This window comes from Nannobrachium achirus (assembly GCF_963921795.1).
Source record: "Nannobrachium achirus genome assembly, chromosome: 22".
NCBI lineage: Eukaryota > Metazoa > Chordata > Actinopteri > Myctophiformes > Myctophidae > Nannobrachium > Nannobrachium achirus.
This window is the reverse complement of record NC_137829.1, coordinates 6124883-6144401: the sequence shown is the minus strand read 5'-3', so window position 1 is coordinate 6144401 and position 19519 is coordinate 6124883. Positions and strand designations below refer to the sequence as shown.

Here is a 19519-nt window from a genome sequence, read left to right as displayed (position 1 = left end):
TTTGGGGGAAAAACTTTTGAAAAAAATAATAATAAAAAATACAAATAAAATAAAAAACTTTTTTCGATTTTTCGACTCATACTTTTTGAGTCGCGGTGAGCATGAGTCGATTTTCGAGTCGATTTTCGATTTTTTTTTCACATCCCTATTTTCAACCCAGGCCTTATTTATACATTCATTCCCATCATTTATAGTTATTGTACAACCTATAACTTTAATACGTTAAGAAATGTACCATTCTGCCACATAACCTTGCTTAAACGTCATTCTGACGGAGCAATCACTTAGCCTTAGGCCTTAATCCGTCTTTATAAATCTCCATCTTTTGAATAACAATAATTTAATATTTGATGAAGGTACGTTCAAGTTGTAGAAATGCATTGGCACATTTGGCAGAGATGAAAAAGTGCACAAAATACAGATGTATTTTTATATAAGCGATTGATAATGTTTTGTCAAACACTGAAAGTCAGGAAGTGGAGGAAAAGTTCCTGTAAAATCATTAAGCACGTCACATGTGTTTCTTGTTGGACTTGTCGGCTAAATAAAAACAGATACCGATATTTTCCAATATTACATTTTTATGTTTATCGGTTGATAATATCGGACTTCTCTAACTGCAAATATATATATATATATTTTCATCGGACTTCTCTAACTGCAAATATATATATATATATTTTCTTTTTCAGAAAAGGAGGACGTGTTATGAACATTTACTGCCAAAATCGGCCACGTTTTTGCCATATTTATGTCTGTGTTCACTGTTCCTCAGATGTTTAGCATGTTTATCACACACAACCAATCAGAAAACATTAAAGGTCTCGTCATGACATGCTGTTTTTAAAAAAATATTAAAGTCTTCATCGTCCTTCAAACGAAAAAAGTTTTTTTTTTAACATTATTGTTTTTTTTAAATAAAAGACATTACAAACAATGCATCAACAACGCATAACGAGACAAGAACACCAGACTAAAATGCATATAAAACACGGTAATTAACCTAGTTGGACACATTATATAAAGTTAGTATAAAGGGGAGTATTTGAATGTTGCTAGACTGTCCTGTTTATTGCAACGCAGCCTCTCCAAATGTACTGGTGACACAAACTCATTGGGGAACTCTATTCCTGGGATTAAGGGACTGTGACATCAAGGTCCGGGGGCCAATCATTTCACTTTTCTGAGCCTAATTATTAAGAAAACCCCGGACCACAGAAAATCCACTGATTTTGGTACTCATTTGGCTGCAGTGTGCCGCCATTCACTTACGCTTTATTTTGAAGAGCCCCTGAAGCCATGATCATGTCCATGTTGTGGAAATTGATGATTTTAAAATGGACAACAGTTTGTTTACTTTCTTTCCCGAAACTAAAATCCTAACCGCGGCTGATCGTCAAGGCCCAGTGTCGCTGTGAAAAAAGCGGTTTGTGGAAGTAGATTCCGAGATAAAGCCGTTTCTTTGCATCAGCAATAGGAGCCAATGCAGATATGCTGGTGGCCGAGTTGCATCATGGAATATGTTGTTTCGCACACCAGCGGCCGCAGCAGCGCCTGTTTACCTGGTAACCATGGTAACCAGGTAACTCGTCTCTGGACGAGATAACGGGGCGGTGGCGAGCCACTCCCCCCCTGCGCGCGCCCCTTATGTTCCTGGACGAGATTGGCACCGGTAGTGTTAATGTTTTACGTGTTGTGAATGTGCACATTCATTTAAGGGTCCCGGTTTCGGGGGTTGAAAATATGCTCACCCTACTTTAACCCCTCTATGCCGTTTACCCTCTTCTAGGCTGTCGGCTCCTATGATGCTCTCATCCTGAAAGCAGAGGGTAAAGTGGACGCAGAGATGTTCTGTCAGCTGGGTCACTTCAATCTCCTACTGGAGGACTATCCAAAAGGTCAGTCTCTCTCTCTTTTTCCCAGTCTATAGTTTGCACACTTATCGTGTTTTTACATAGAGCCTAGTCAGCCTACAGACAATGTATTGTCCCATATCAGTAGGTGCTTTATGACTGTATAGAATATCTGATTATTGAAAAACTATGTATGAGACCCGGCAATACACAAACTGGGCATTGCTCGAGGTACAGCTCATTTTAAATATGTAGGCCATTTGACATTGTGACTAACTGCATCCATCTTCCTCTGTTGCCTTCTCTCTTTCTGTATCATGTTCTTTTTTCCATCTCCTCATTTCTCTCAGCATTATCTGCATACCAGAGGTACTACAGTTTACAGCCTGACTACTGGAAGGTGAGTTCAGTCAACTCTGCACAACAGCATTTTGTCTGCTTCAACTGTACACATTCAAAGCACCCGTTTTTGTACAGATCTCTTGTCTATGATAGGTCTTCTTGATGACCGTTAACTTTGGTCTCATGTTTAAGAGTGAGTGAATCAGATACTTTAAGGTCCCATTTGTATGGTTTTCTAAATAGTCATACAAGTTTGGTATGTTGATGCATTGTAAATAAATCAATGGTACTGTAGCCTCAGTAACGAAAAAAGAGTAGAGCCGCACACTCGTAGCTGCCGATGCACATTTATTAAAGACACAGAATAAGAAACCAACGTTTCGACAGACAAGCTGCCTTCTTCAGGGTAGGCAGCTTGTCTGTCGAAACGTTGGTTTCTTATTCTGTGTCTTTAATAAATGTGCATCGGCAGCTACGAGTGTGCGGCTCTACTCTTTTTTCGTTAGTACTTGTCCCGTTGGCCGGCACCTCACAAGGACTGGTGTGCTGTGCACTTTTTTGCTACTGTAGCCTCAGTGACATGCTTTGTAGTTGTTCAGACCGGTAAGTGAAATGACGACATGCAAAGAGAAATCGTCTCACAGAGGAATAAAAAAGTTAAGCTTACCACAATTCTTGGACAGTTGGTTAGGCCGTGATGATAACAACCTTGAACATATCTCAAGTAGGATTCTTAGTTTACTTACTTTAATGTTTTAATTTAGATTCATGACTTTCTGGCAATTGTTGCACGTTATATTAACTGGATTATTATTTGCAATATAATAGGGAAATATTGTTTTTGTTGTGTTGATCTGTATGGTCACGAAAAAATGCAACGCAATGATGCAAAGATGTAAAATCAGAGGGCAGACATTGAACCAATGACAGGCTTGAAAGTTTGAAAATACTTATTTTATTGCAGACCAGCATATTTTCCAGTTTTCTTTCTAAACAGTGCAATCATTGGTCCTTCAAGTATTTTTTTTTCCTTGTCATTCTTTTAACCTCTTCCACAACATGTAGTGTGTTTGTTGGCTTAACCCTGGTTTTTGACATTATCAAAACGAAGCGGATAAAAGTGTCAAACTTTTTTTGAGGCTTCTTTAGGACCTAACGATGGATTTTAGCCTTGGGTAACAAACTTTATTTTGAAGTTTACCCATAGAATTATCCATATCAAGTTGGGCTCCCATCGACTTTCTATACAGGAGGAAAATACCCAGAAAAAAATCTGCTTTAAGTATGATGTGAGGCGTCTAACTAGGGGTTTGTCATGATGCTGAATCCATTGCGAGCATTTGTTTTGCACAAAAAACTTTCCTTGGGCTGGAAATGGCCCCCAAAAACACACACACAAAAAAGTGAAAAGTGATGACTCATCGCTAAACAATCGTTTTGTGGGGCCATTTCTAGCCCAAGGAAAGTTTTTTGTGCAAAACAAATGCTTGCAATGGATTCAGAATCATGACAAACCCCTAGTTAGAAAAGTTTGGCGCTTTTAACCGCTTCGTTTCTATAATTTTGTTAAGCCAACCCACTAATGTTGACATGACTCAGAACAGTTTAAAGCAACAGTGATGAGATGTATTCTGAGGCAGCAAAACACTTGAGAGAATTGAACAAATAATGAGGCACAACGTGACAGTTTTACACTAGAGATGGGACAATAATCGCTATTGTTTATCATGATAAAAAGACATAATATCGTGGAGATTTTAATTTATCGTGAAATTGTCCTTCATCGTGCACTGGGATCAATTCACCTTTTACATATTTGCTGAGCTGCATATTCGGTACCATTTAACGGACCTGGAAATAACATACTTGATACACTCTTTTCACTCTCTAGTCTCTACCAGATCTCTTTGTCTAGCCTGTCCATTTCCTGGCTACCAGTGTGGGTGCATGTGCTTGTTAGGGTCTTGCCAATAGAAGAGGTGCCTGGACTTTGACTGTGAATGGGCATGGCGGCCATGGGCTCCCAAATGTTCACAGACTGTGGATGAGAAGTTTTGCCCTGGGCTGAGTTGACGCACTTGCTCAGGCCCTTTCTATGTGACCTTTGGAAAGGCTTTTATTGATCTTCTCACGGTTACTAGGACAGTCGGACTGTAAGAAATGTTGGTTCAGTAGATGGTTTTAAGCAGAATACTGTCAGGGCCACTACCTGGGTATAGACATTTATTTATTTATTTTATATCCGTCCATAGTCAATATGCTCAGTCTGTTCTGCTGTCTGATACAGTGCATGTCTTCTGTTTAATTCTTTCCTTGTACGCTCTTCAGTCTGTGTGTTTTTGTGTCGGTACACTATTGGTATATAGGCTATTGTATCACTGGTTCAAGATTTTTGATTTAAAATGCTTGTACTAAAGCATTGTATGTAATAGATAATTCATGTACCAACGTTTGATCTGTGTGACAGGCTGTCATCTTTTAGGAAACTTTCAATCCGAAATGAATATTAATACTTTATGTAGTATCGCCCCCAAAGAAAGGGTGGAATTCCCCCTCCATTTTGGAAAATAAAGGTCAGGCCCTGCATCTGAATATTGATTTAATTTAACCCATTCAATCCAGGAAAGCATCTGGGTAATTTTAGATGTTATCAATCAAAACAAATCTTTAATATTGTGGAAAGGTTCATTTCCGCCAGCGATATAATTCAAAAAGTGAATCTGCATGATTATGGCATGCTCATGAAATCTCATAAAAATCGAGACCAGAAAAAAAAAAGAGGATGTGTAATATAGAAATGTCGACTATCTGAAAAGTGTGTTCATTTCTGCACTAAATACTTTGTCTGGGCTACTTTTAAATAAATTACACTCCCCAAAATGATCACTGGAACGTGGCATGAAGATGATAAGACTGTAGCACTGCTGAGGTGTTATGCCAGCCCAGGTTTGCTTTGATAGCAGCCTTAAGGTCATATGTATTATGTCTGGTGTCTCACACCTTATTATTGGTGTATCACTTCCAAGACCCTGTGAAGTTTGCTCCTGACCCAGTCTGCATTTCAACCAGTGGTTCTCAACCTGTGGGTCGAAACCCCCAGGGGGGTCCCCAAATTATTTTGGGGGGTCCCCAGATGATTAACTTAATGTGCAACATTGTTTTCTCACCCAACAGTAAACAAACCATCATAAGGTTTGAGTGTATAGAGGGTATCTGCACATTTCCAAAGTAACAATTTAAGGACTTTTTAATACCTCTAAAATGGCAAATTAAACATTGGCCAAATTGGTAAATATTAGAGACAGAAATTGTGAAAATAGACGATCTACATGCTCATAACGCGTTATACAAAATGTAATGCCTCAACTCTTAGTGCTTGTCAGGGTGGTGGGGGGGTCCCCAGTTAAAATATGATTATTTTGGGGGTCCCGGCCTGAAAAGGTTGAGAACCACTGAACTAGCTGTTCTCAGCACTCAGACAGGTTATATTTTAAAGGTTATAGCCATAAGCCCACCCTTCGTATTTAGGAGAACTCTTATTTTACAATGTAACCTGCATCCTCAGAGATCTGTATTTGAGACAATCTATCCACTGATGTCTGGTATCGTGGTATGGAGTACTAGAATGGAGTACTGGTGCTGTATGTGTGTTAAATGGTGCTTTTAAATAGCGACCTTATCCAAGGTGCTTAGATTATGCTTTACCCATTCACACACATTAATACACAGATGGCGGAGGAAACCATGCAAGGCACCAACCTGCTCATCGAGAGCAATTAGGGGTTCAGAGTCTTGCTCAAGGACACTTTGACACTAACTCTTGGGGAGCCCGGGATCGGTGTCAGACCGCCATTCCGAAACACCGCCATTCCGAACATTGACTAGGGTTAGGGTTAGGGTTAGGGGTAGGGTTAGGGGTAGGGTTAGGGTTAGTTAGGGTTAGGGTAAGGGTTAGGGGTAGGGTTAGGGTTAGAAGTCAATGTTCGGAATGGCGGTGTTTCGGAATGGCGGGGTGTAACCCCCGGGATCGAACTGGGAAACGTCAAGTTGCCAAGTGGCCACTCTACCCCTGCCGCCCTACAGAAAGGACTTTGCGTGTGCAATTTACAATTTAGGCATTTAGCAGACGCTCTTACTCCAGAACGTTTTACAATAAGCAAGGTAATACATCAACCTTAATACATCAAATGCATACAAATGGTAATCTAAGAAAAAACGTAGGCACACCAAGCACCTATTCAGTTAAAAACTATAAATATCCAAACTTAAAAATGTTAAGGGTAGTCAAGTGAAAGCTATAATATAATGGTAACAAAAATAGGTTTGGTGGTTGAAACATCTCAGTGGTTTCTCGGATGGTAATTTTGTAGAATATGAAACTTGCACTATTCACGCAAACCGATGTGCCTAATTTGGGCTGACACCTTGCTTCAGAAAATGAGTTTGTCTCGACTGTTTGTCGTCACAATGCAGTGGAGGCAGTAGTAGTAGGGAACGCTGCCATTTATTCTTATTATAAGTCGGTCTTAACTTACAATGTTTATTTGATGCTTTGCATATCTGCTTACAATTGAGACTAGAACAGTAAATAGCCCAAAGTAAATGGACCTTTATTGATCCTTTCGGCTGATGCAAGAACCGTATGGTTCGCCATCTATGGTTTAATACGCACTTGTGAATTGCGGATTTTCGGTTTTTCTTTTTTCTTCAAAAGAGTTTATTCAAAGAGTAGAGACATGTACACATGACCTTGTATTACCACTACAATACATATACACATATATACTGTAAAATCGAATAAATTGGGTACATCATTTAAAGCGTTGTACATTTCTTACTGCCTAAATCACACAAAATCGCCTCCCCATGACTGAATCCAATGGTGGTGCTAGACAAAAATAGACCATCTACAAGCATCTTCAAGACATTGTGAGATCATGACATCAGGGATCTTCATATATGGGCATAAAAGGGATTCTGGGGAATTCTCATATATGGACTTTTACATAGGTGATCACCTGTGATATCACCTGTGATGTGTCAAGGGAACCACAGTGTTAGGCGTAACCTTCAGAGATACACAGATACGTGGACAAGATGTGCCGGACATTGCAGTGACATCAGAGCATGATGTCAGAGCGGCAAACCCATAGACCGTAAAAAATTGTACACGTCTACACGCGGACAAGCTGTGACGTTTCTCATAGTAAACTTGCGACCTATGGTCGCAACAATTACTACAGCGTCATGTGTTTTCAAAATGCAGACCCAAAGTGTGGGGCTCTGAAACAAAACTAAGCGCATATCATGCCGTATCTTAAACATATAAATGTTATAAGCACCTACTCCTGCTTGTCTTTGAAAACGAGAAAGGTCTGTAAAATCATTGAAGCAACCGGTGGTATTCTATTTCTTTTTTTACCATTGCAAACCTGAGTGCTCAATCTCCAACTATTTCATGGGATATTAGATATTCAGGAAGGGATAGATTGGCCATTTTATCAATTGATTATGATTGATATCAAAATTATGATGATTATATTAGTTATCTTTATAATTTCTCAAATGATACGTGTTTATGTGTGTTGAAAAAGACATCAAGCCACAGGCCATTTTTAGCACCATAGCCGGCTCGTGTCTGCTTTGAGGTGCATTCAGCTCCTTTTTTTTTCTCCACACCTTCCAACCAACTGATCTCCCGACTTAATTCGACTGCCAGTAATCTACAGTAGTCTGTAGTAATTTGTAGTCGTCTGTTTGGTCGAGAGCTACCTTTAGTCCAACAGCCCGTTATTCCTTTATCCCAGGAGTCTGAGAAATGTTAAATTAGTGTGAGGTTTAATTGGTTCGAATCCAATACTTCCGTGACCTTTGTGAGCATAGGTCCATTTCTCAGTGATTTTGTCAACTATGAAGGTTAAATAACAAATTGAGCTCCCATGCCCCTCGCAAAAATGCGGGCAAAATGTTTGACAGCCGCTGAAAGTTTGTGTCTCATTCACTTACTATAGACTATACTATAAAGGAAAAAAATACCCCCAAAAAATCTGCTTTAAGTAGCATGTGAGGGGTTTTTAATTATTCTGAATCCATTGCAAGCACCTAGTTTGACCCTTCACATGTCATCCAGACCAAAACACATATAGGGTTAAATCTGTCTTTTATCATACCCCTTTATACCTGCTTTAGTCCATTTTTTTTCATAGCTGCCCCTGTTGCTAGATTTCGGCTGCCCCTGTTGCTAGATTTCGCAGGCCCTCTCATAACTAACATAACATATCATAACTAACAGTGTGTATAGCCTTTATACTAGTGCGGTTATTTCTTCAGCTTCAAAGTTAGTATTTTTTTATTGGATTGTGTTTACACAACGTCCTGAGACCAACCAAACCGCTGTTTTGACCTCACAGGCACCCTTACTTGTCAAACCGACCCCTCCCTCCCCTCCCTTTCTAGCCTCTCCTCTCCCTGCTCTGGTGCAGAGCAGAAGCCGTTTGACTAAAGCAGGTATAAAGGGGTATGATAAAAGACAGATTTAACCCTATATGTGTTTTGGTCTGGATGACTCCTTTAAAGCAGATTTTTGGGGGGTATTCTTTCCTTTATAGTATAGTAAGTGAATGAGACACAAGCTTTCAGCGTCTGTCAAACATTTTGCCCGCATTTTTGTGAGGGGCATGGGAGCTCAATTTGTTATTTAAACTTCATAGTTGACAAAACCACTTGAGAAGCGGACCTACAGTATGCTCTCCACGGTCACGGAAGTATCGGATTCGGCCCAACTAGTTAAGGTTAGGCATGGTTTTTGTGAAGTTTGGGTTGGGTGTATTTTTAATGCACAAAGTCGGAACAACAGCACTTTGTAATAATGGGCTGTTTGAGAAAGGCAAAAGAATCGGCTAACATGTGCTGATACTGGTGTATTAACAGTACTCATTAACAATACTTGCATGCAATATCTGCCTGCCTCTTTTACACTGTTAAAAGGATCCCTGGCTAATACGACAAATATGCCTTAATACATTATAATTGTCCTCTATAACTACAGTGTAAAATTAAAAACACCTTAGTTATTTTATTTATTCTAGAAATAGCTAATCTTTCACTCAATAGGGGAAATGCCCGTCGCAAGTTGATGATGTCATAAATGTAATGTGTGATCTATCCCTATGGAATTTATGGCATGCATGTGCAAATAAAAACAAACGTAATACTTCCTATGGTTAATATGAGCATCAAATCAATATTTCAAATGTATTTTTTTTTTTTTTGCACATGCATGCCATAAATTCCATAGGGATAGACCACACCTGACATTTATGACATCATCAACTTGCGACGGTCATTTGAAAGATTAGCTATTTCTAGAAGAAATAAAATATTTAAGGTGTTTTTAATTTTACATAGTATTTATAGAGGACAATTATAATGTACTAGAGGTTCGCGGCCCTTCGGGCCGCGAACATCTAGAGTCCACGCCCGCTTCTTTACTAAAAAACTTTTTTTTTCAAAAAAAAAAGTTTTTTGAAAAAAAAAAAAAAGTAAAAAAAAAAAAAAAAAAAAAAAGGTAATTTTAAAATAAATAAATAATAAAATAAAATAAAAAAAAGATTTTTTTTTTTTTGGGTGGGAACTATTGTGGCGGAACTATTGTGCACGTTTCCGGTCAGCAATATTTGAACAACGGACGCACTTCCGGTTAAGAACTCCGTGTGCCACGTGATCAGTCCTAGCCAACCTCCCTCTGTTGTAATTCGATACACTGCTCCGCTCAGCTCCACTTCTCTCTCTCTCTCTCGCTTGCCCGCCCCCCCTCCCCTGTTGCCTCCTCTCTCTCGTGCTTAGCGAATGAGCGGACGGCATAGGGTTATGGGCGGTATTAGAGTTCTACCGACATACATCTGATCTAGCTACATCTGATCTAGCTAGGAGTTGAAGTCGACGTGAAGTGGGCGTGAATGGGCTTGGAAGTGGGAGGAATGTATATATAAGATTAAGGCATATCTGTCGTATTAGCCAGGGATCCTTTTAAAGAGTGCTCACAGTGCAACTAAGTTCATAGCTAAGACATCTTTGTGATCATTTCGGTCTCTGAACAACCATTGCTTAGTGTCTGATGATTCATTCTGTTACAACACATTTACTATCCTTGTTTTATTTTGATTTTTGTTTTCTTTCTTTCAGAATGCTGCCTTTTTATATGGCCTTGGCATGGTTTACTTCCATTACAATGCATTTCAATGGTAAGTACTTCTCTGTGAAAAAAGCCTTTGTGTTGACAGCCAATTGCACACTGATTTCTCTGCTAGTTCTGTTTTTAAATGCAGATTCTCAATCCATTTCTGGGCTCCCGTTTGTGGAATTGTGTTATTAATTATATTAACAACTCTAGGGTCACATAGCTTTGTCAATAACTTGCAAATGTTGTTCGGAACATTGTCACCTCTCTGTCCTAGTGTAGCTTAGGTTTGTATTTATTCTACGAGAGAACATTCCAATGAGTAAGGAACAAGGGGCAGGGCTATCTGCTTCATATTCTATTGAGGACATTGTGTTTGCAGGGGAGTGATTTTTTTTCTTTTCTTTATTTTTCTTTTTGAAAATTGTCATGCACCTGACCTATCATATCCTCTGTATTGACTTTTGGGGGGGGCTGTAAACTAACGTAGACAGACAAGAAGACGCACGCACGCACGCACGCACGCACGCACACACACACACACACACACACACACACACACACACACACACACACACACACACACACACACACACACACACAGAGAGGGAGGGCATTGGGGTCAGTGTGGTTGTGTCCCTGTTTGAACTATCCTCTGTGGAATGATGGGTTCACTGTCACCTTAGAAAATGCATTCAATTTCAGTCCCCGCTGGGGCTTTTCCACCACTTTGGCCTTTCAAGCAGCCCAGCTGTTGGGCCAAGTACAAGCACTAGGGTTTGTTGTTTTCCCAAGTTAGAGTGTGTGTGTGTGTGTGTGTGTGTGTGCGCGCTGTGTGCGCGCGCGCCGTGTAGACCATAGATGGAGATGCTGGCTCAGGTTTTCAAACTGCAGCCACCATAACTCTTTGCTCAGCAGTGTTTTACGGTTGGTTGGACTTCCTCGTGGAGAAGTCTGCCTTTGTAAGGGCTGGAGTCTAACATGACAAGTTTGCAGACTGTAGAGCCTCTGCTTGGCTCAGCTCAACTTTGTCACCCGGATTTTCATCCTTGCCGGTAGTGATTTTTGAAAAACACTGCAGCTACATTATTAGTGTTGTTTTGTATGATTTGTTCCTTTAGTTTCAACTCTTCAAAATGTGTTTATGTCATGGTGTGCTTCTAGTTGAAGTTTAGTCTGGATTTTAATTGTTTTCTAGTTGGTCCTCAATGTATTTCAGTTTATAGTTGCCATAAAAACAGCATTTTCTCTCTAAAGATAAAAAGAAGAAAATTTGGTGTTTAGTGTGGTCAAACATAGTTTACATACTCAATTCTGTTTTCTTTTGTTCAAAATGTATAACATCTAGGGCTGAACGATATGGACAACATTTCATATCCCTATATTCATGCCAAATGTTTTGTGTTCACATTGGACGTTGGATATTTTATGTGTAGCAACTGTGAAAACAAACCTTTCACACAGGTGAGGGAGCAGGTAGGAGGAATGAGCAATCTGAGACAAGTGTGTATGCTTATTGCACGCACACACAACAAACCCGTCCCATGCCGTGCTAGAGTTTAACGGCCTTTCAAAGACTCAACTTGCAGAGAACGGCACTGGAGAAAAAACAAATGGAAGTTGTTTTTGACTTTAGCGGTAAATTCCTGTAGCCTTCATGCACGGCAAGCGGGGTGGGATTGACATCATCCATATCGTTTCCTTCATTTTCATATCTAGATGACTGTACAAAAAAGGGAAAAGAAATGGATAACTGTATGATAAATAAATATCATTGAGCCCTAATAACATTGACACATTGTAGTTTAGTGGTGGAAGGTGTCGATTGTAAGGCTTGATATTGACTGCTGCAGGTCCCTTCCCTCTCTCACTGTCCAGGCCAGAGCAGCCCCCCTCAGCAGAGGCCCAGGCAGGACAGAGAAGGTAGGCCCACTACCAACCTTGGTTTAGCTAATCTAGAACCCCATACTGTAGAAATGTGTGTAAATTCTGACAAGGAGTGGGGGTTTGTACATTTAGAGCCCCCAATGGTTTGTACAGTGCATTAAGCCACGTCTTGTCTGTCTCATTGGGCCTAGCCACATTTCATTGCTGCTTCTATTTGGGCAAAACTGGATAGCCGTAGATAAAATATCATAATTTTAACAAAAGATTGCTGGGGTCTCCTTTTCATCAAGAATGGCGCATGTCAATGCTGAGGCTCCATTGTGTTCCTCACCTTGGCTGCGTGGTCCATGGCTAGGCTAATGAAGCAGCATTCATCTGGCGAACACTCTGCACTGGTTCTGAACCGGGCCTCCTCGCCTCCCTTTGCTCTGTGCCCCCCCCCCCCCCCCCCAGCTCCCCATGGCCTCTGCTCCCTGCCGCCCACTCTCCACGTTTATGCTTGATTTACCCCCCCCCCCCCCCCCCCCAAATATGCCGCTGCATCCTCAGCCTTGAAGCCTTCCAATGCTGTTGCTCTGCCAAGTTTACATGTCCCAATCTCCCAGGCCAGGGAAATGTGTGTGAGCGGGGGGGATGGGAGGGTAGCAGGTCAACTGGGTTTCTCTAGGGCAGAAATTACGTCACTCAAAGGAATGCTGAGCTGTCAGATGGTGAATATGTTACTTCACAACGCTGGCGCAGCGCTCGCTCACCAACTCTCAAAGATATAAGTGGTCCTGCTTGTTGGCTTACGCCAAATTAACGTATACATCACATGGTCGTTAGTAGGTCATGCAAGGCCTGAATGTGTTTTGGTGGTTTCCGTGCAAGACTTAACACTGTCCTCATTTCTTTGTCACGTAGCACTTAAATTGCAATTGGCATAGCTAAACTGCGTTATTTGGCAGACATCGAGAGGTAGATCCTGGTGCTGTCCTCAGCTGCCCTCCGTCAGAGCATAGGATATTCCAGTTTATCTGCAGGTTAGAGTCAGTCCTACAGTCTGTGCCACAGCCTATCGAGTCCTCGGCAGAGGAAAGACACGCCGCGCATACATTCTGGAGCCAGGCAGGGAGAGAAAGAACACAGGGAAGGGGAGGGAGAGTGGGAGGGAACAGATAAGCGAGGAGGAGGGAGGGAAAAAAAGGGGGCCAATGAGTTCAGAGCGCTTTGCCTCAGAGTAGCACATCCCGTGTGTGTGTGTGTGTGTGTGTGTGTGTGTGTGTGTGTGTGTCAGCCAGCCAGCCAGCCAGCCAGCCAGCAGAGAGCTCAGTACTCTTCTGTCTCATGCTGGGAAAAGGGGTTCATGCTGTCATGTGACTGCCATTGTTGTTAAAAGTACACAGCGAGTGGCTTCATTTGGAATCTGTTATTCATTAGTCTGTTTTATTTTGCGGAGGAGAGGCTTTTTGTTGTCAAGGTGACGGCAATGCTTGCACTTTACTCCCATCATTTCAGCCTCTCTTCTCCCGTTTTTTCCTGCTCCCTGCTTCCATCACCACCACCACTTCCTACCCTGGTTTAATAAATACGCTTCTAAATCTAAATTAGTTCTCAAAGTTCTTCTTGCCTAGGACCCCCAAATTGATACATATATATTTGGCCATGGACCCCTATTTGGAAATGTTCTGTGGCAGGGACTCCCAGAGGAGAAGATTTGTGTTAAAAAAAAGAAAGAAATTAGGGTTTGACATTAACCTTTTGTGGCACTTGTCATTTCCCATTCACTTGTCCGGGCACAAAAGTCACTTGTCCGGATAAAAATGAGACATTTCACAGTAATTTCTTTCTTAAATGCATGCATAGGAGTTAGACATTGAAATAGAATAAATAACAGAAGGACTGCTAATGATCCCCCTTGCTCCCTCCACTCCATAGTAGCGCCAATCCATAGTCTGCATACAGCACAAAGCTGCTATAGTCCGCGTGTTTCTGGCAATATTTTGATAGAATCGTGCACTTTACTATAAAAGCATGACATTTGGCACACAGCTAGAACATGCCACATGGAACATGTTTGGCTATAGGGACATCGCAGATTTATCTTGTGGGAGCCAATCAAAGTTGGGGTCTCATTGACTTTACTATACAGTATAATAATACAAAAAATAAATATGCTTTAAGTATCATGTGAGGGGTCAAACTAGGGACAAGCCTTAATGTCAAGCCCTGAGAAAGAAAATGGGAAAAAAAGAGAGGGGGAGAAAAAACAGCTTGTATATCTGGAACCACTGTTCAAAATCTTATCTTGCAATCATACACTCTCTCACTCTCTGCAACGAAAATAAAATGTTTTGTGCTAAAATCAGTGTTGGACGTAATGGCAATTTATTTACTGTCTGTTACATAAAAGTGGGAACATTTGCATGCACACATGCATATCTTGGGTCTAAATGGATGCTACAATTGTCCATTTAGACCTGAGCACGGCTTCTCTCACTGCTACAAGGCAAATGGTGAAAATGTGCATTTTTGTATGCGTTGCGAACAACACCCCGGTAGTTTCCTGTAAACCAGTTAGCTTTGTGGAATAGAATCACCCTGACAAGGTCAATTCTTTCCAGAAATCCAGATGCAGGAATACGTATTCATTTTTAGTGTTAAATATCATTCTTCCATTCAGCCTGTACTGAGTGTGTCCCATCTCTCTCCCTCTGTCCTCTGCAGGGCGATCAAGGCATTCCAGGAGGTGCTGTACATTGACCCCGGGTTCTCCCGAGCTAAAGAGATCCACCTGAGACTGGGCCTCATGTTCAAAGTCAACACAGACTATGAGTCAAGCTTAAAGGTACGTGCATCTGCTGGTGCTAACAACACATAGCATTGCGCTGCATTTTTTGGTTTCGGTCAGCTGACGCAGGACCAGCATCATCTCTTGTCATTCCATCCATCGCTCTTGTCATCACCGGGGTGATGGAGACATCAGCGTGGCAGAATACATTCCTTTTCATCATCTTTTGTACTGTGCGCCCAACGTGTTTTTAAAAACACATTTTTGGACACTGCTCCTACAGATTTTGCCCTAAAATCACGAAAATCACTACACAGTATGTCTACACTCATGTCATCAACATGGATCAGGAAGATTTTGGCAAAACACATTTTTGCCCTATTTGTGGAGATAAGTGACCTACGGTCGCTTATCTCCCGATTAGGGAGTCTTACTGGTCTTTTGTACTGTGCGCCCAACGTGTAATCACAAAAGGCTATTTTCGGTCTGAAAAGAGTTTGCCTCTGTGGTCCTCACGTGAACAAAGGAGCGTGGATCATCTGTCCCGTCTCCGTGTCCCTGGGCCTGGGGCTGCCGTCTATTGACACCTGTAAGCCATGCATGTCCAGATTGTAACGGAGAGCTGTGATCCGGCTGGAGCCTATGGATCCATTGTTGTCTGAGAGTGCTGGTTCCCTTCGGGGGACCGGGAGCTATCTGATCCTGGCCTTTGTCCTGCCCAGACAGACCTCGGGGCCTACAGCAGACCTACCATACGTCTAACTGGGCTTGAATAGGGCATGCTGCTCAAGTGGAATACAACTGCATTACCTGCCAAAGGACTTCGTTTGCAGTTTGGGATTCTCAACCAGAGCGAGGCAGAGCATCGTTTTGTAACTATACTCAAAAGACAGCGTGGAGAATTGACCACTTGGAATGTAGAAGACCTGTGCAGTGTGGAGTCTGCAGAATCTGACAGTGGCTGTGGATTTGCATGTAGAACATTTTAGTATGGTCATGGAACTCAAATGTCCAAATAAGGAGTCTTTAGTAGTCGCTCCATTGTTGGTGCGTGCACCTCTCACAATGCATGCCTGTGTAATAGATTGAACTAAGCAGGCTGCATGTGCTGCACGTCCTCCCTCCATGCCATGAACACACCCCTTACACTGACTGTTGGCTCACTGCCAGCACACACACACAGATTGCACTGCCCCAGTGTATGCATGTGTGTGTGTGTCGTGAGCATTGGGTAATGCTGGAGTGGTGAACTGAATTTAATCATGGCAAGGGAGGTGAGAAAGCAGAGGGAAAAAAGGGGACACACAGACATTGTCATGCTCCTTCTTTACTAAGCGTAAGTTGAGAGAAATTAAGCTTGCAGGAAGACATTGGTAGTTTCAGTCATTGGTAGTTTCAGTCATTGGTAGTTTCAGTCATTGGTAGTATCAGTCATTGGTAGTTTCAGTCATTGGTAGTTTCAGTCATTGGTAGTTTCAGTCATTGGTAGTTTCAGTAATTGGTAGTTTCAAGCCAGCCTGTTGTGTTACACTGGCAGTGTTTGCTACTTGCCCACTAAACAAACACACACACACACACACACACACACACACACACACACACACACACACACACACACACACACACACACACACACACACACACACTCTCATGTGCACCTAAATATCCTGGTGAACAGTTAACACTTTCAACTGATGATCATAAAAATGTGCGCCTACAATTTAGCCCTAAACCCAAGTCCTCAACCTAAATAGGAGTGGGACTCCATGAAAAGAGAGGATAAGTTAAATGTCCTCATCTGTCCTTTCCCAGTGGTTTTCCCTCATCTTTCTGAGGACATTTGGTTCTCACAAAGAGAAGTACACATACACAACTCTCACCTTTCATGTCCCCCAGGGGCTGCTAATTTAAGCATGCAGAGGAAAAGCGAAAATGAGAGAACGTGAGAGAGACAGACTGTATAGCATCGCATTCTAGTCAGGTGATGAGTCTACTGCCTCTACTGTGCCGTGTATCCACAGAGACACCTTTCAGCTGAGGAAAAAAAGGAGGTGGGAGAGAGCAAGGGAAGGAGGGAGGGAGAGAGAGGTGGTGCACACCCGCCTGCTCTTGCTTTGAGGTATTGTGTGTCATCTCGCTGCACTCTCCACTGCAACCGTCTGCTGAATAGTAATCAGTGACACCGGGATAGGAGAGAGGGAGGGAGAGAGAGAGAGAGGGAAGGAGAAAGAGAGAGATAGCAGAGAGAAAATCGAGGGCGGGAGGCGAGACAGAGTGAGGGGAGGTGGAATGCCAAGCTGACAATCCTGCTGCATTATCTGCCTAGTAGTAGAACGACTGTGAAGGAGAAGAGAGAGGGAAGAGGAGAAGGATAGGGTGAGACTGGAGGGAAAGATCTGCTGGAAGATGCAGCCGGGTTCCAGCAGGAGAGTGATGTGCCAAAGGTTTAGGTAAGAGGTGTGTGTGTGTGTGTGTGTGGGGTCGTCTCGTCTGTATGCACATTTGATGTGATGCCATCTACCTATTGTGACTACATTTGATGTGCTAGAAGATTGTGGTTGTCATGCCTGTGACTTTTCAAAAAATGAAATGTTTATTTGTGGCTGATAATCCTCAATTATGTGTGTGTGTACACCTGAGCGTGCAGGTGCAAGCACGCAAAACCCTGGTGGCCCAGAGTGAAGCTAGCAAAGGAAGAGCCAGCTAGACTACTGTTTTATATATAATCTCTGACATTTGACTACCTCAGCGAGGAGGAGGGAGCAAAAGATGCTATTTGCTAACCCTTTTGTGAGAGTGTATGCTGATTGTAATGATATTTGGGGGGTGGGGGCTTGGCCTAGATGGCACTTACCAGGCCATTTTAATGTAATAACTGGTTTGTTTAAAATGGCACGAGGAAATCAACACTGTGGTCCACACAGCATAAAGCTTGCCCGCCCACCTCCAGTCTGTGTGAGCCCAGTTGAGTCTCATTTTGGATATGGTGGGTTCTCACTCACTGGGTTCTTGCTCACTGTACCTGCTCTCACATCCTGACCCAGATACAACAAGGCACCAGTGGTAGCTGCTGTAATCATGTGATGCTCATACTCGCTACACCGTGTCACTGTGCAGCTGAGGACACCAAAGGCACTTGTCACCTTGAAGCCACGTATTTGGGTGGGTTGGAGGGGGTGAGTTGCCTCTAGTCTACTGGATTTAACTTCGGCCGCTTTACATCTGCAGGTGTCTCATTCCCCCTGGAGACCCCGCACGTGGATTTGTAAGATGTCGGATCAGCATATACTTGTCTCCCCCAAAAATGTCAGCTCAGTAATCTATGTGCGTGGTGGGTTGGGATCACACCTAAGAATAGGAATTGGTGGTTTAGCTGGGCTTCCAAGGGAAGTACAGTACATTGTCCAGAGCGTTGTGTCTGAAGCTGATTTCACGTTCTCACAGGTTAATGGGTCCACTGACCCTGGGGTAGGTACGCATTGTGGCTGGTGGCTGGCCACGCCTTAGCAGCCACGCTAAGCCTCTGCAGACATCTGCCCTGCCTGCCCATAGCAACCCTGCTCTACTGGCTACTGATCACACACACCAGTACATCTGCTGGATGTCAGCTTCTCTGGATGGACAGAAAAAATCTAGGAACAAGAGCTCCGCCCTCCACTCCTCAGTATTCTCTGTCGCTACAATCAGTAAGGTTTGACAGCTGGCTGTGGATCTCAAGAGGCTCAAGAGAAATAAATCACCCTCCAAAATCAACTTGTCTCTCGTTTGCATATAAGCTGTACCATATAATAGGCACTCAGTTTGCCTTCTAGCAATGTAATTTTTCCTCTGCATGTTCTTATAGCAACAGTAACATGCAGATGCTTCACAAACCTTTTATGTTTACCTTACTAATGTCATTCCTTCCCCTCTCTCTCTCTCTCTCTCTCTCTCTCTCTCTCTCTCTCTCACTCTCTGCAGCATTTTCAGCTGGCTTTGATTGACTCAAATCTCTGCACTTTGTCCAAAGCTGAAAGTAAGTGGTATTACTAATAATTACCTCCAATGGATGCTAGCAACACATGAATGTATACAGTGTATTATTAGATCTGGCTTTCAGCCATTCAGTCAATAGCTACTAGCTAGTGCATTTTAAAAGGGTGCAGAGAAGTAGGTGGGGGATTCTTTTATTTATTTATTTCCTTTTTTCATCCAGTGCAATTTTTCCTTTCTGCTGCCATTTCCCCGCTGACTCTGCCTGAGACAGTGGTTGCCTAGGAGACTGCACAGGGAAGGCAGAGCTGGAAGTGCTTTGCCTCTACAGTGCACATAACAGGCTGTGATTTCACATCACACACATTAGGGCTGGGCAATTAATATAATCGTGAATGTTGAAAAATGTTCATACATTTACAAACATTTTCAGAAATAGTGGAAATGGCAGATCTACAAGCTCACAACGCGGATGCGATGCGTCGTGAGCTTGTAGATCGGCTATTTCCACTATCA

At 42.4% G+C, this 19519-nt stretch overlaps 1 protein-coding gene across 2 annotated transcripts in view; it reads left to right on the top strand.

The window, feature by feature from the left end:
- kdm6a (lysine (K)-specific demethylase 6A) overlaps positions 1-19519 on the top strand; it is a 72333-nt gene that overhangs the window by 6195 nt on the left and 46619 nt on the right. The window contains exons 3-8 of one of the 2 annotated variants that reach the window (XM_080753597.1): positions 1790-1898; positions 2204-2253; positions 10380-10438; positions 12253-12297; positions 14968-15088; positions 18992-19046. In XM_080753597.1, the coding sequence (XP_080609723.1) occupies positions 1790-1898; positions 2204-2253; positions 10380-10438; positions 12253-12297; positions 14968-15088; positions 18992-19046 (439 nt within the window). The remainder of the gene's footprint in view (positions 1-1789; positions 1899-2203; positions 2254-10379; positions 10439-12252; positions 12298-14967; positions 15089-18991; positions 19047-19519) is intronic. The other variant, XM_080753598.1, reaches the window with a different exon arrangement.